At 41.7% G+C, this 16,810-nt stretch overlaps 1 protein-coding gene across 4 annotated transcripts in view; it reads left to right on the top strand.

Moving 5' to 3' along the window:
• Etv6 (ETS variant transcription factor 6) overlaps positions 1–16,810 on the top strand; it is a 224,002-nt gene that overhangs the window by 188,099 nt on the left and 19,093 nt on the right. For all 4 annotated transcript variants that reach the window (XM_078015227.1, XM_078015226.1, XM_078015228.1 and 1 more), the window contains one exon: positions 13,416–13,961. In XM_078015227.1, the coding sequence (XP_077871353.1) occupies positions 13,416–13,961 (546 nt within the window). The remainder of the gene's footprint in view (positions 1–13,415; positions 13,962–16,810) is intronic.

Below are 16,810 nucleotides of genomic sequence, written 5' to 3'. Positions count from 1 at the left end.
GTCCCTGCATCTTTCTCTCACTGTTTCTTCCCTGGGCCTTACCTCTGCTAAATTTAGCAGCTTCTCCCTCCCCCAATTCAGTTTTTAATGTTCTTTTGCTCTTCTTGCTGTGTTCATTTCCGGACTGCATAATAGCCAACAGTCACTCTAGAAAAGAGGAGGTGGGTTTACTGAAGCTTGACACTGTCAAGAATTACATTACCTAGTCTGCCCCTTCAGATACAGAGTGTGTGATGGGCGTCCCTCGCTTTTCTTATTTTAAAAAAAAAAAAAAAATCCCATTTGGAATTTCTGTCCCCATTTTATTCCCAAATATGATTGGAGGCATGTGGATGCACCTTATCATAAATTTTCCTCCTTTCTCCTTGGCCTGATTTGACTGATAAGTAGGTATGTTTGTTGTTCTCATTTGCCAGAGCTCATCAATAGAGAAAGCTGGCTTACTCCGAGAACTACTCTCAAACCAAGTAAATGCAGATATGCTAGTGCATAGGTAGTAATGAGCTGTGCTCTCAAGTGTTATGTCAGTGGTGAGCTCAGTAGGTAAGAGAATGGAGCTAATGAGGCCAAGGTCAAAGGTTTCATCACCCTGCAGACCAGGTGGCTCGGCTTCAGAACCAACCTTAAAATATCTAATGCATTCTCAGAGACCTGTCCTTAAGGCTGACAGACAGGAAGCAGGATCTGAGAGCATATGCCCTGCCCCTTTGTCTATTAGATGTGGTGTGCAGATGGACACAGCAAGGTAGAAGCATAGGTCTCTGAGGTGGTATCAAATGAGAAGAGCTGTCCAAGGCACAGAGGTGATGTGAAGAGGCCATCCCCCACCACCACTGACTTTCAGATACGTGTTGACTTAATGTCAGACAGACCAAGTAGAGTGGTGAATGGGTCAGTACTTGTATCCCACCTCCAACCACCGCCAGCCTCTTTCCCTTCTTCTCCAAAAAGAAAACATCCAGCTCAGTGTGAATTGTCTTGAGAATCTATAGTGTTGTATTTAATTGTGAAGGGTAATAAATGATTGATGTGAGCATATGTTAGCATATAGAAAGATCTGGTCCTGAAAAAGAGTCTGCAATGGGAAATTAGACACATCAATTATTACTTCCTCAATGATTTATTTTACATAATTAGGGATACATGCAAAAGCATATTAACCCAAGACTCTTTATGTTATTATTGACGTGGCTCTGACACACACACACACACACACACAAAGTTGAATATGCCTTATCCAAAATGCTTAGGACCACAAGTATTTCAAATTTCCGATTTTGTAATATACATAGTGAGATATTTTGGGATGGGACACAAGTTGCCGCAGTCTGGCTGCAGCAAAATAACCTGGGGGTTACGAACAACTTGTGTACGTTGATACAGCAGGAGTGGGAGCCGTTTATTGTAGGACCGGAGCGATATTTATACATTCCACACAGCTTATCTTAATTAACATAAACTAGATACAGCAGTCAACCAATAAGGAATCTCCACACTTAATAGCTCGCTGGCATCACTTCACAAACCACTCCCTCTGGCATTTTGCCAGGTGCCATCCAGACTTGTTTACAGACTCTAACAACAAGTCTAAACAGAAAATTCATCTGTGTTTCATATACACCTTATACACATAGCCTGAAGGTAGTTTTATACAATCTTTTAAATATTTTTAAAGTTTTGATTTTACACAATTTACTAATGTCCTGCATTTTGGCTGCAACCTGTCACATGAGGTCAGGTGTGGAATTTTCTACTCATGGCATCAGGTCAGCATTCAAAAGTTTTCAGACTCTGGAGCACTTTGGATTTCCAGTTTTGGATTAGGGATGCTCAGCCTGAATATGAAAGAGAGGATAGGAAGAGAATGGGGCCAGCAGAGAGTGCCCAAGTCAGCTGCTGAGCTGCCTGGCGCAGTGAGGCCTGGAAAGTGAAATGCAAAAAGGGGGCTTCACTCAACCCCCAGCCCACCATTCACCTGATCCCAGCCACCAACTTAGTCAGTTCACACATTGATCATTTCACAGTGGAATTTACATCACAAAACACATGTGTCTTATTTAATCTAGCAAAGCTCCCCCACAGACACCCTTTGTGAGGCATTACTTGAAATCTCACCTTCCTTGCTAGCAGTCACATGGCAGTGCCAGAAGCTAGGAAGCCAGTGTCAGCTTCCCCTTCCAGTCCTGGAAAGGTTGATCACAGTGATTCAAACCCTTTACTTTGTGAGTACTTGTTATTTCTATAATGTATTGTGTTCTGAAATTCTGTCAGGCCTTGAGCAGAGCAGTAATCAGATTACTACGTACATCCAGGAAAACCTGTATTTCTACTCTCTTCCCTTATTAGTTATGGGAAGGGAGGGGATGTTATATAATTAGGTCAACAGTATTTCTTCTGTTCTGGGACACATAGGACAAAGACCTAGGGCATTATTATGAAGCCCATAAATCAGAAGCATCCCAGACAAATGGAATGAGAGAGAGAGAGAGAGAGAGAGAGAGAGAGAGAGAGAGGGAGAAATTGTTAAACGGTGGGATCTAGAAGTCAGGAAGTCAGATTCAAATCCTCCTTTCTGCCAGAACAAATCATGACGCCAACATTTCTCATTTCCCTGGCTTTCAGTTTCCCCAGTTGTAGGATGGGGTTAGACTAAACAGTGTCTAATTCTGTGATGGCTCCAAAATCCTTACATTATGTCCAAGCGGTGTGAAGGTCAATAACAGATTCTTCACCCTCAGAGTCTTGGGCAACAGAAATTCAGAAAACCATGACAGTCCTGCCTGACACTACTCAGAAACAGTAGAAAACCTCTTCTGTTCTCATTTGTCACACCTTATCAAGAGCTTCTAATAATATTGCCCCTTCCAGCAGCCAAACCAAGATTGGCACCATTCATTTCATAATGAAAAGCTCAGTTTAAGCAGGTTTCTCTTATTTTACTATTATGACTCATTTTACCTACAGAATGCGTTAGATGGGGGCTGGGTGCTTATGTAGAAAGGAGACAAAATAAACAATGCTGCTGCTTTTCACACAACAACCAGAAGGCACAACATCTTTAGAAATCTTGGAGCCACAAATGATTATAAAATATATTTATTTTACATATATTTGTTACGACAACTTCTTTTGATAGCTTAGTCCAAATTCGGTTGTTTTCAGGTCCCTTAGAGCTAAAAGTAACTTTCAAAGATAGACTTTATTACCAGTTGCCACTTTATTACCAGTTGCCACTGGTTATACTTGAATAGCAATTCCCTAAAAGCTCATTGGGCCATGCTTCCCATCAGTCTGAAGTCACTGGATGAGCCAACTCCGCCTATAAGAGTGAGCCCTGTAAGACAGGACAGACACACAGTCTGTAAGGAAAAGGCCTACATAAAAGGTTGTTTGTCTAACATTCTCTTCCCGTCACCTTCTCTGGGGCCCCTCCTATCAGTTAGACTCTCAGTCTCACCCTTTCCTTTGATCCATCTAAGAGACAATTATGAGGGGTAGTTTTAATCACTTTAACATGAGAATGTTCACACGTGGGGTGCTGTGATTGTCTCTGCAACAGTGGATGCAGATTTAAGGGGGCGGTTCTGCTCTGGTGGCAGCTTTTTTCACCAGGTAGACGTGGAAATCTGAAGCTTGTTAAGAAATTTCAAACATTGAAATACTCTGGGTCTCAATTTTCCTTATCTCTAGCACACGGGAATGGCCCAGATGGTAGAAAGCAGTCATTTCGTGGGCGGGGGTGGGGGTGGGGGGACAGGAGGGCCACATGCATCCTGTGATGGCCCTTAGAGGTTTTCTTCATGTGATTGCCATCTTGAGGGAAATATTACCCATCTCACCCCAGCCACCATCACCAAATCCAAGAGCCCAACTGGTGGAAGGAAATCTTTTACAATTTTAACGAGATGATTAAAGAAGATGAGACATGTGAATCTATTTCATAATAACAAAATAATAGCTAACATTTATTGGGTCCTTCTTATATGCCAGGCCCTTCTAAGCTCTTAAACATTTAAATCATTTAATCGTCACAATCACCCTATAAAAAAGGTAATGTTATTATCCTCACTTTATAGATGAGGAAATAGAGACTAAGAGCAATAAAGTAATATGTCCCCATATTAAGTAGTAAAGCTAAGATTTGAATCGACATAGGGTTGCCTCCCATGCTGTTTTCATGCAGCATGAATGAACAGACCAAAATAATAGTTTTACAAAGTTTTGTTGTGCGAGTGCCTTAAAAATAGGGAAAATGATTGAAAGATGAGTAGGCATTGTGGAGATAAGGATGCCAAAACAATGTTAAGATCACCTACCAGAGTACAGCATGGTAGGTCCCAACACTCCTGTTATGGTACCAACAAATGGGAACTAACAAAACAATGGCAGGGAACTTTTGAGATCCCAAAGTATGTTTTTAGTTCATGATTTTAAGAACCCATACTAAATTGGACAGAATGAACCTGATAGTTCAGTTCCTTTAGAATGAATGGACTCAGACTGATAGAAGTCTCCCAGCCTGTGAGACAGGTGGGTTTTGGTGCCTTGCTGGCTTCTATGAGTGAAAGTGCTGGCCTTGGTTCCCCATTGGACCTGGGGCCTCAGTGCAGAGCACTCCCTAGAAGTTGGCCCTGGTGACAGCTGCTCGGAAGGCACCAGGTAAAGGAAGTTTTCATCTGTTCAAGCCACAGCTTCCTACTGGCTGTTGTAAAAATCACCTTGATTCTCCAGTCTTGTGAAATGGTGCTGATGACCAAGTGTCAACGAGGTCACAGACTGGGGCATTTTAGCCATGTAACACATGTAGGAGCTACAGAGCATAAGGTACTTGTGTGTGCTCTGGATCCAGACCACCTGGGTTCAAATCCCAGCTCCCTGGTTCACTAGCTATGTGTCTTTGGACAAGTCACATCACATCCTTGTGCATCAATTTCCATCTGCAAAAGAGGAAAAATAACAGTACCTATCACATAGAGTTGATGTAAGAAAGAAATGAGTTAATATGATAAATATATGATAAATGCCCAGGAATGGCACCTGTCGGATAGAAAGCACTTCATAAATATTACTCATTGTCATTTGAAATTTCTTACATTGAGTATTTAGGTTTTCTTTTTTTCTATCTTTTCTTTTTCTGGAATTTTTTTTTTTTTTTAAACACTGGGGATTGAACCCAGGGGAAATTTTCCACTGAGCCACATCCTCAGCCCTTTTTATTTTTTATTTTAGAGACAGTGTCTCACTAAGTTACTTAGGCATCTGGTAAGTTACTAAGTTGCTGAGGCTGGCTTTGAACTTGTAATTGTCCTACCTCAGCCTCCCAAGTTCCTGAGATTATACATGTGTACCCAGCTCTTTTCTGCAAATGTTTGGGGTTTTGATAAAATACACATAAAACATTTACCATCATATTAATTTTTTTAAAGAGAGAGAGAGAGAGAATTTTAATATTTATTTTTTAGTTTTCGGCGGACACAACATCTTTGTTTGTATGTGGTGCTGAGGACCGAACCCGGCGGGCCGCACACATGCCAGGCGAGCGCGATACCACTTGAGCCACATCCCCAGCCCTACCATCTTATTAATTTTTAAGTGTACTGTTACACTTAAAAACACTACTGTTTTCAGTAGTGTTAAATATATCCATATTGTTGTGCAATGATTGTTTTTTGTTTCTTACTTCCAATTCCAATTTTCTTAGCCACTCTCATTTTTGTGACTTCATGTACTTTATGCAAGCACCAGATTTGTGCATCCTGTGCCTAGGAAAGGCCTGTTGCCTCCTTTAGAACACCATCGTGGATTAACTAGGCACCTTCTATAGCACAATTTCTACAGGGAAATACATCTAAAGCACCAATCTTATTTGCTTTCAGAACACAGCCTGTTTTGAAGTAATCACTGCTTGTATTACCACTCAGTACCTGACACCTGGTGGGCCCTACATGACCCTTTTGAAACTTTTTGGTAATCTTCTTTCTGTTCCTCTCACATTTGAGAACAAGATTAACCTTTTTTGCCCCTCTCCCCCACCCAACCCTTCCATTCTGTGATTCTTGATTCTGGCAGCAGATAATGGGAAATCCCACCAGAAGAACAGGTCCAGATCTTGACTTCCTGTTCCTACTCTGTAGATAAGGAAATAGAGGCTAAGAGCAGATCCAGATTTTGACTTCCTATTCCTACTCTGTAGGTAAGGAAATAGAGGCTAAGAGCCTCTTCTTCCTATATTTCAGGGCCTAGGGCAGTATGACCTTTTACCTCTGACCTTTGTCCCTACTGCAGCATTTGTTTGCCTTATCAAAGTGGAGAGCACTGGATTGTGCAGAGGGCATTGGTGTCTCATCGGAGCCTTCAGTCTTCTGCTCACCCTCCCTGCCTCCTCCAACTTCCTCCAGTAGTCTGGAGGCTGCTATTAGCTCTAAGGCTTGCTTACCCTTTTAAGCCAGAAGTTTTAGGGGCAGTAGATCGCTACATAACTCTCTCAAGATAGGCAGGAAGTCTCCAAGAAAGTTCCTTTAATACCTAGGGAAATGTCACCTGATCTCTTTGAGATAAGGAACTTGCAGCAGTTTGATTTCATCTCCAGAGAAGGAAGACCTCTGTTGAGGGACTATCTTACTGTTTTCCCCATTCCAAGACTCTCAGCCTTATCTTTGTGCCACCCTGACCTCAGTCTCTATAAATGATTGACAGGTTTACCCCCACAGGCCTAATTGGCTCATTTGAAATCTGAGCCTTGATTTTTTTTTTTTTTTTTTTAAATTCACTTCTTGCGGCTGCTTTCTTGAGATTGAAGGAAACTATCCTGCCAGTGAAGAGCAGGACGATTTACAGCCAGGAGCTGGAAGCCAGGCCCATCTCTGAGTGCAAATGTGCAGATGCTGTCTGCACTGACCCACTAGGAGGCAGTGTGTGTGGAGGCAGTCCCCCAGCCCGAAGAAAGGAAGACTAAGCCTCAGCACCATTTCATCAAATGCTTACAGAATTCTAGGAGCTTACCTACGAGTTTATTGTTTATAAACGTAGATGAATCAGGCACTCCAAACTTAGGGCAGTTTTCTTCTCAGGCCCTACAAAGGATTTCAGTGACATCGGCAACTTATTGAGATGGACAGGTTAGAATGAGCCAGCAAAAAGTCAGTAGAAGGTCCCCAAATCAACCAGAAGTTGAGTCTTGAGAAAAATGAGTCAAAGAAGAGGGATTTATTAGTTTGCTAGGGCTGCCCATAACAAAGTACTAGGTGACAGAAGTCCAAGATCAAGGTACAACTGGGTTGGTCTCTCCTGAAGGCTGAGGGGAAGGATCTGGTCTAGTCCACTCTCTTAACTTCAAAAACAATCATTGGTTTTCCTTAGCTTGGAGATCTCTGCCCTCTTCATACAGTATGATTCCTGTGTACATGTTCCTGTGTCCAAAGTCCCCTTTTCATAGAGACACCAGTGGTACTGGATGTTTAAATGACCTTAGCTAACTTACATCTGTAGTTAGCTCTTTCCAGATAAGTCCACATTCTGAACTATACTTGGGGTTAGGATTTCAACATATGATTTTTGGAGGGCCATAATTCAACCCACAGTGGGGGTAAAAGAACTTGCATGTACATGTAAAATAAATTTTTAATTCTACTTAAGAGCCTTCAACTGGAGCCTTTAGCTTTCATTTAGTTCTTTTTATCATTCTTGTTCCCACTAGTCTTCTATGAAACCACTGGGACATGATCCCTTCTAGAACAATGTGAGTAGGCTAGTGAGTGAGAGTTATCCGCTGGGCTGGGGATAGCATCTCCCTGTGTCACTCCTTCTCTGAGCTTTATCGGTAGCCTAGGGAAAGCATGAAGGCAGAAGTGCAATCCTGGTGTGTGAGATATAAACTTGAGCTTAATTTGTGCTCTACCTTGTACATTGCCCAGTCAAAACCCAGGACTTTTACCAATGACATATTTTTTTTTTGTTTTATGTTAACTAGTTATTCACTATAACATAATTCAATTAGGTCAAATTTTGACAAATTTCAAATAGAGAAACTTTTCTAATAAGTAAAAGGAAAGAAAACAAGGAATCAAATCTTTTTATTTAGTGACCACATTAAAGTCCTGATTTATTTCCAGTTATTTGGCACTGAGAAGAGAATTATTTGTGTCTGAAAGAGGTCTATAAAGAGAAAGGTTTGGGATCAGAAAACACTTTCAGCCAGAATGACAGCCCTTGCTAGTCCTTGGGCTTTCTTCCTCCATCCTTCTATGTCCACAGTGACTACCGTGTGTGGCTTGCCCTCCCTCTTCCTTGTGCATTTCCCTCCCATATCAAGACCTTCAGATCGAGGGCAATGTGGACCATTTCCCAGTTTTCAGCTGGGCAACTCACCAAGAACAAACCCAGACATCAAGCCCAGACCAAAAAAATCTTCTTGTTTTAGACAGAAGACTCCTACATCTGGGGGATTTAATGCACCCACTGTCCGCGCAGCGCATTTCCTGTGTCCGGAGCTTCTCTGCCTGCCGGCTCTGGTCTCGCAAGTTTCCATACCCTGCTGCCAACTTATAATAACAGAGGCAGCAGGCAGCCGGGTAGGAACGTCATAGCCCACTCTGTATGTGGGCGCATGCTTTGCAAACTGAAACAAAGCTTGGAAGGTCTTGTTGCAAGCCTTTAAGCCTTGACAGTGGTTGTACCCAGACCACCAGGAGCCTGGAATTAAATACCCTCAGATCCAGTTCTCAACCATTAATGTTATCAACTCCATCAAGTACTTCCTCTTTGAACAGTGTCTGCAGAGAAATAAATAAATAAAGCTCCTCCAAGTCCTGTTCCTGCCCGGATCCTGAGTCAGAGGTAAAATCTGAGTTGAATTATCTAGAGCACTGTCTCCCTCCTTCATTGTTCCCAAAGATCTGGGCAGGAACGGAGAGTGAAATCTCTCCAGGACATTACATCAGTTCCTCTTTTACCCTTGGCATGAAAGTTCTTCCTCTCATAGTCCTCCCAGACTTCCTAAGGCTTGCCCTGAGTGCAGCCCACACACTGAGCCTTGAAGCCCAGGACATCAAAGAAAGCCTGCAGGTAACCAGATTACTGACCAACGCCTTTGTCCGTTCTGAAATTTATAAGACGGGAAATGGATTCAGGAAATGGGACTTTTTTTCAATATATGGTCTCCATCATCCTTAAGTATTTTTAAACCTTAATAAGCTTTTAAGTAAAGAGAGACATTCTATAAATGACAATTAGAAGAAAATATATGAAAGTTCAAAATGAAACTATCTTCAGTAGTTACTGACAATGATCATACTCTGTGACCGATGAAAAGTGAACCATGGACAAAAGATAAATCCATTTTTATGGGAAGAAGAATTGAGATCTAAAAGAGGTCCATGTTAGCCATAAAAAAAAAAAAGGAAAGAAAGAAAAAAAAAATACCTTACCTTGTCCCCAGAAGATTACAGATCATTTCTATCATAAGATTATTCTGATAGTTATCCATTCAAGTTAACTCCATTGGCATAGTCAGTATCCTGTAAAATGAGAAAGTTACTGCTTGTTATTCCAACCTGTGTCTTTGTGAGGTTGATTAAGCACTTAAAAAGGAAATTTTTCATAATGGAAATTATGAAACCTATACAAAAGTAGAGAGACTTGGATAAGGAAGTACCACATACCTATTACCAGTTTTGATCATCAATCACAGCCAGCCTGTTTCCTCTGCCCCCCACTTACTCTCTCCTTCACCTTCCCAGATTATTTTAAAGCAAATCCCAGATATATATTTTCATCTGTAGAAACATCGGCACATGTCTTAAAAGAAAAGGACTCAATAAAACTATAATCATAGAACTAGCACATCAACCAAAAACTAGTATTTCCTCTCAGTATTATCAAATGTCCTATTAGGGTTGTTAAGTTTTCCCAACTATCTTGTAAATGATTTTTACAGTTTGAATCAGAATCCAAACAAGAGTTTATACAATGCAAGGGGTTGATGTGTCTCTTAAGTCTCTTTCAATCCACAGTGAATCCTTCTTGTATAAGCCTTTGAGAGCTCTCTCATGCATGCTTATGATCTTTCTTTCCTTGGTTTTTTTTTTTTAAGCTAGCCATTAATAGCATAACTTTTTTCCGTATATATTACAGATTGAGAGTATCCCAACTTAAAATGCTTGGGTCCAGAAGTCTTTTGGGATTTGGGATTTTTTTTTCAGATTTTGGAATATGTACATATATATACAATGAGGTAACTTGGTGAGGGGATGCAAGTCTAAATAGCCTGAAGGTTATTTTATATAATATGTTTAATAATTTTGTTGATGAAGCAAAATTTCATGGTATGGAATTTTCCACATGTGGTGTCATGTTGAGGCTCAAATAGTTACAGATTTTGGAGCATCTGAAATTAACATTAAGGATGCTCAGCATGAATCTCCCTCCTCCCCCAACACACACACTCACCTACGTCCTTCCCCAGCTACTTTCAAACTGCTCATTTTGTTTTTTAATGGTCTATTTTCTCTTTTCACAGCTTCTGTCATCACTCATTATGACCACCCTTTCCTTTAAGTGTGTGAACTTATTTATAATAGCTACGTCATTTTTGCTAATTCCAGCATCTAGATTACCTCAAGATCTGTTTCTGTTGATTGCCTTTCTTCTTAATTATATGTCACATTTCTTCTTATGTCTAGAAGATTTTTATTGGATTCTGAAAATTATAGATAAACACAATTTAGAGATTTTGGATTATGTTATATTCCTCTGAAGAGTTTTTTTTGTTGTTGTTGTTTTGTTTTGTCCTATCTGGCAGCTAATTTATTAAACAGTCACTTCAGAGTCGTGGAGGCTTGGTCTTAAGTTTGATTGGGCCAAATCTGTTTCTTTGTTGGGATCTCGGCAAGATCCCTTTGTCTTAGAGCAGAGTCTACTCCTAAGATATGGCAGTTCTGGGCTAGTAGACATCTAGAAGTGTTTACAGAGCCTTCTCACTTGATGAGAATCAAACTCTGAACACTATTTCTATTGTCATAGCCAGTTGCCGAGACTTCTGCTTATACCTACCAACCATACAACTATTGCTTTTGAGTGAACTCCTTAAAGCTGCCCTGCACGTATACTGTTTAGGAATCAGACAAAAATCAGAACTCTTACATGACAATTCAGTAGCTCTCCCTCTGAGTCTCCCTCCTTTATTAGAATTGCTTCTGTAATTTTCTGCCATTTTAACCTCTACATATCTACCTCAAGTAACTTTCTGTTCATCTTCTAATGCCCCTATGCTTCGTGCACTAAAGTACTCTCAGGAGAATAGCTATATTAATATGGATCTCCTGTGCACATTCCTTCTCTTGAGAATAAAATCCTCTTCAGTTTTTGTCTGCTTTTGGTCATTCACTAATATCTTCAAATGGGTTTTTTGGTTTTGGGGTTTTGTTTTGTTTTGTTACCAGGGATTGAACTCAGGGGCACTGAGCCACATCCCCAACCCTACTTTGTTTTTTTTAAATTTATTTTTTAGTTTTCGACAGATACAACATCTTTATTTGTATGTGGTGCTGAGGATCGAACCCAGGCCGAACGTATGCCAGATGAGCGCGCTACCACTTGAGCCACATCCCCAGCCCCCAAACCCTACTTTGTATTTTATTTAGAGACAGGGTCTCACTGAGTTGCTTAGCACCTCGCTTTTGCTGGGACTGGCTTTGAATTCACAATCTTCTTCCTCCTTCCTGCCTCAGCCTCCCGAGCTGCTGGGATTCTAGGCTTACACCACTGCACCCAGCTCAAATGCTTTTTTAAAACATTTCTTTGAAGAAAGAGTAGTCTCATATAAGCCACTCTGCATTACTGAAACTAAAACTCCTCTTTATTACATAAGTGGTAGCAGATCTAAGATCTGCTTTTCATGACACCATTTACCATGGATATCAGCCCTTAGCAATGTATTGAGATGCTCCTAATTCCTTTTGACAGTTTTATAGTACTCCATTATTTAGAGATATATTATAATTTATTAACAAATCTTCAGTGATAGCTATTCCAATGAATGCCTTCAAGATGATCTTGTAATATCATGAACAGTGTTTCTTTTGTTTATGTCTCATGTGATAGGTGTGATCTAATAGAACTTAAAAAGCAAAAAATTCTTTATTTTCCTGATAATCCAGTAGGAAACATGAAGAAAATACCCCCTTCTGTCTCTGTTTACTGACTCTATTTGATTCCCATATCCCTTTTATGCATTCTTCATATGCAGATTGTCTTAATGGAAAAAGATGATATCTCAATCTTAACTCAGAATCATAGGCAAGTCTTTGACCAGAATTGGAATCAGCAAGTAGGCACAGCCTTTTGGTGAGACAGCTCTGGGAACACATGTGGCCAGAGACCTTATTGGATGGATGTGAGATTCTATAGAAAGCTCCATTTTTTATGGGTGGATCCCTGTCCTTCTGAGTCTTAGCAGGAGCCCCTGAAACCACATATGGGCTGGTCCATCCCTCAACCCAGTGCCCAGAGCTGCTCCTGATGAGAGTTAATCATCATCATTATTATTATTGATGAGCTGTGCACTGCTATCCTCACCAGCTCATAAGTTCAAGTAGGATGGGGTGCCTGTGTCGTTGGGGTACCCACCCCTCCTCCTGATTTCCAATCTGAGCATTTATAGGGTCTATGTACTTGGAAAGGCGCTACTAAAAGTTCTTTCAAGGGCAACACGATTGTCATTCTATAAATTAGGGCCACAGTGTATGCTGAGAGCAAGTTTTGATAGGACTTTGTGTCCTAGTTTCTATGTGACAAAGTGACAGATATTGAAATGAGTATACAAATCCCAGAATCTGCCGAGAGTCTGATTCTAATCTGCCAACTGGCTGTGTGACCTTGGGTAAGTTGCCTATATCTTGGTTTTATCATCTGCAGAATAGGGGTGATAGTGATGTTTCCCGCTGAGGAGCATTGTAAGTTTTAAACAATAAAATCCATGACCAGGACCTAGTCATTGTTAATCATCATCATTATTATTAGCAACAGTTCCTGGAGAGAGTATAAAAATTGGGTTATGAAAATGTGAGTCAGTAAGAGCATCTAGAGAGAAACTCTAAGGACCCGTCACCTCTGAAACCTACATGGAAGAGTCAAGTGAGAAAAAAGTAAAGCATAGAAATTGGGCTCAATTGTGTCTCTCAGCTACTTCTAGGTGAGGAATTGGAATGTTTGAAGACATTCCTAACTTGTCTAACATTGGGGAAACAGTTTCAGGTATGTGTACTTGCATTTCATTTAAGCAATGGAAAGGATGCTCTGCATCCCAGGGAGAAAGCAGCCCCATGGACATACACAGCTGCCCATAGATCCCTCATGAGACCCACCCTTGGCCTGCCCGTTCACTGGGGTCTGTGATTGTGTTTCCCTCTGCCCCACAGATAACTGTGTCCAGAGGACCCCCAGGCCATCCGTGGAGAGCGTGCACCACAACCCTCCCACCATTGAACTCTTGCACCGCCCTAGGTCACCCATCACGACCAACCACCGGCCTTCTCCTGACCCCGAGCAGCGGCCCCTTCGATCCCCCCTGGACAACATGATCCGCCGCCTCTCCCCGGCCGAGAGGGCCCAGGGACCGAGGCTCCACCAGGAGAACAACCACCAGGAGTCCTACCCCTTGTCAGTGTCTCCCATGGAGAATAATCACTGCCCGCCATCCTCCGAGTCCCACCCGAAGCCCTCCAGCCCCCGGCAGGAGAGCACCCGAGTGATCCAGCTGATGCCCAGTCCCATCATGCACCCTTTGATCCTGAACCCCCGGCACTCCGTGGATTTCAAACAGTCCAGGCTTTCCGAGGATGGGCTGCACAGGGAAGGGAAACCCATCAACCTCTCTCATCGGGAAGACCTGGCCTACATGAACCACATCATGGTCTCCGTGTCCCCGCCTGAAGAACACGCGCTGCCCATTGGGAGAATAGCAGGTGAGTGAGCTTGCCTATCCCTCTCACGCCTCTCCAGCATCAGGGGCACCTGACAGAGCTCTGCTGCCCTCTGAGAGTCTCACAGTTGGCCTCACCATTCCCGATTAGGTGCCCACAAAGGCTCTGGGAGGGCAACTGGAGGCTTCTGCCTAGATGAGGCAGGATCCCTAATGGCCTGGTTAATGAGGCGCTGGGATGGCGTAGTTAATGAGCCTCAGAAATGTTAAGAAACAAATGTCCTGCACACAGCTTACAAGGAGAGTCACACCAGAATCATGGCTAAGCGAAAACATTTAAAATAAAAGGTTTATGAGCATGCTAATGGCCCTGTCCTGGAGTTTCCAGCAGCTAATTAATGACCAGACACAGCATAAAGAACCTTTGTCTCAGAGTCATGGCCGTATCCATCCTATGGGCAGTGACTCAGTGTAACTTTCACCTTGGGAGCAGGGAAGAGAGGAAAACTGGATTGTGGTAGTAGATACTAGTGTTGTTAGGTCATTTGGGCAGAGGAAACCACTCCCAAGTTCTTTTTCTTCTATGATGACAAGCCCAAATTTGCTTACCTAAGACAAGAAGCCAGTGGAAACCAGTAGGGAAAAAAAAAAAATCTACGCCTTGCCTTTTTGCTAGTCTGCTAACGATTAACATACAATCACTCTCCAAAAAGCCTCGTGCTCTGTTGGGCAAGGCAAACTCTTCCCAGAATGTCTGTCCATTCATGGGACATTTGTTGAGCACCTACTATGTACAGATAAATGCATTAGGTACACAGCATACAGGGCTGATTGTTAACACACAGTAGCTTTTTGCTCAGGGAATTGAGAACTTAGTGAGAGAAGCAAAACAGGAAAAACACTGACATACAAGGGCAAAAGGAAATAAGTTCAACATCTAATTTTTTTCGGTGCCAAGCATTCGTTGAATACCTACTGTGTGCCAGAATAATAAAGCGAAGCAGAAAGAAGGTACATTTTGACTAGAGGGACCAAAAAAAGGCTTTTCAGGGGAGATACTGATGTGATTATGCTTTCAGTAGTGGGAGGGAGGCCTGGAGGAAGAAGATATGTCCTTCTGTCCATGAGCTGGTGCTCCAGCTAGCCATCTGGATGCATAGACATTTCTGCAGGACTGCTTCACCTCCACCTTGACTCATTATCTCTTTTTTATTTAAGCCATTTGTTTCTTGAGTTTTCTCTGGTCCCAATTACACCTCCCATGTTGCCTCTTTTTGTTGTTATAAGTGATTTACATTAGGAATGTTGAATCAAGAAAATAAAATAGAGCTCAATGGTAGAGCACTTGCCCAGCATGTGGAAAGCTCTGGGTTTCGTCCCTAGCACTTAAGAAAAAACAGAAAGGAAGAAAATGAGGGAGGTCAGTGGGTTCTCGTAGACCACTCCTGGAGGCTGTTAACCTACAAGAAATGACTCATATGTTGAAAAGAGTTTTTTTAAAAAATTGGAATATGTTTGGGATTCAACTGAAAATCCTCCCACAGGTTTGGGGGATGGGAAGTGGGTGGGGTAAACAGGACAGGTTAGCCAGGAGCTGGCTGACAGTTTCTTGGTGATGGATGCACAGGAGTTCTCATTATTGTTCTCTCCACTTTTACACATATATTAATTTTTGTGTGCGTGGTGCTGGGTATTGAACCCAGGGCCTTGTACACACAAGGCAAGCACTCTACCAACTGAGCTATACCCTCAGCCCTACATTAATTTTTTAATAATATAAAAAGAAACTATGCGGGGGGGGGGGGGGGAAGGAACAGAAAATAAAAAAGCAAAGAGCCTGGGCAAAAACACATGAATTTCCTCAGATATTGGAGACAGAGCGGGGGTCAGAGTATTGCTGTGAATAATATAACGACCTCTCTTGTGCTTTCCAGGCAAGACCCCTTTTGTCTACATAAACCCTTCTCATATGGTCGGTACTACTTGATATTTTCACATCTTCTTTACTCACTTATAATTCTCAGGGCAGCTCTTTGAGGTAGATTTTTACTGCTATATTCATTTTATGTGGAAGGGCTCTTTGTACAGGGGAAACCACAGAGAGAATTGAACCACAGAAGGAATTGAGACCCAGAGAGGCAACATCCTTTGCCCAAGGTCAGGTGGCCTGCTGCCCCATTCGTGGCTGTCCATAGTGCTGCCCTCCAGAGGTCTGACTTCCTCATCAAGAGTCAAGATCTGTCACGTCCACCTCCTCCGTGACCCCATCTTAACCACAGACTTCTTAGGAATCTAAGATTAGCCCATATATTCAGAAAGATATACTGTTTTAGACTTAAGGAGTTGTTTCCCCTTGTTTAATAGGTTTGTCAACTTTAAATCATCTGTCCCTTAAAATCATTCCACTGTTTTTTTTAATTAATTAACTTATTTTAATTAGGTATATATGACAGCAGAATGCATTTTGATTCATTGTACAATTGCAGCCAACTTTACATTTCTATGGTTGTACATGATGTAACATCTCACCATATGTGCAGTCATACATGTACCTAGGGTAATAATGTCCATGTCACTTTTTTTGTTTTTGTTTTGTTTGTTTGTTTGTTTAATCTCATTCCTGGACACAGCATTGTTTTCTGATGGATGCAGACTCGTCAAACTTTGTACCACCCAAGCAATGAGCCTTGGTATCGCTGTTGTCCTCTCTCTTTAAGAACACACAGAGAGGAAGAGCCTCTGATTTTCTTTATGAATCTCGGAAGTCAAAATGTTCATGTAAAATAATCCTGGAGCCAGATCCTATGGGGCAATGCATTAACTCCTTCAGTAAGACAGATTATTAACATTCTAATGATATATTCAAAAGTTTTAAAATCTCCAAATATATGC

Source organism: Ictidomys tridecemlineatus, chromosome 6 (genome assembly GCF_052094955.1).
Source record: "Ictidomys tridecemlineatus isolate mIctTri1 chromosome 6, mIctTri1.hap1, whole genome shotgun sequence".
NCBI classification, from domain to species: Eukaryota; Metazoa; Chordata; class Mammalia; order Rodentia; family Sciuridae; genus Ictidomys; species Ictidomys tridecemlineatus.
The sequence above is the reverse complement of the archived record's forward strand: the minus strand, read 5'-3'. Positions and strand labels throughout refer to the sequence as shown.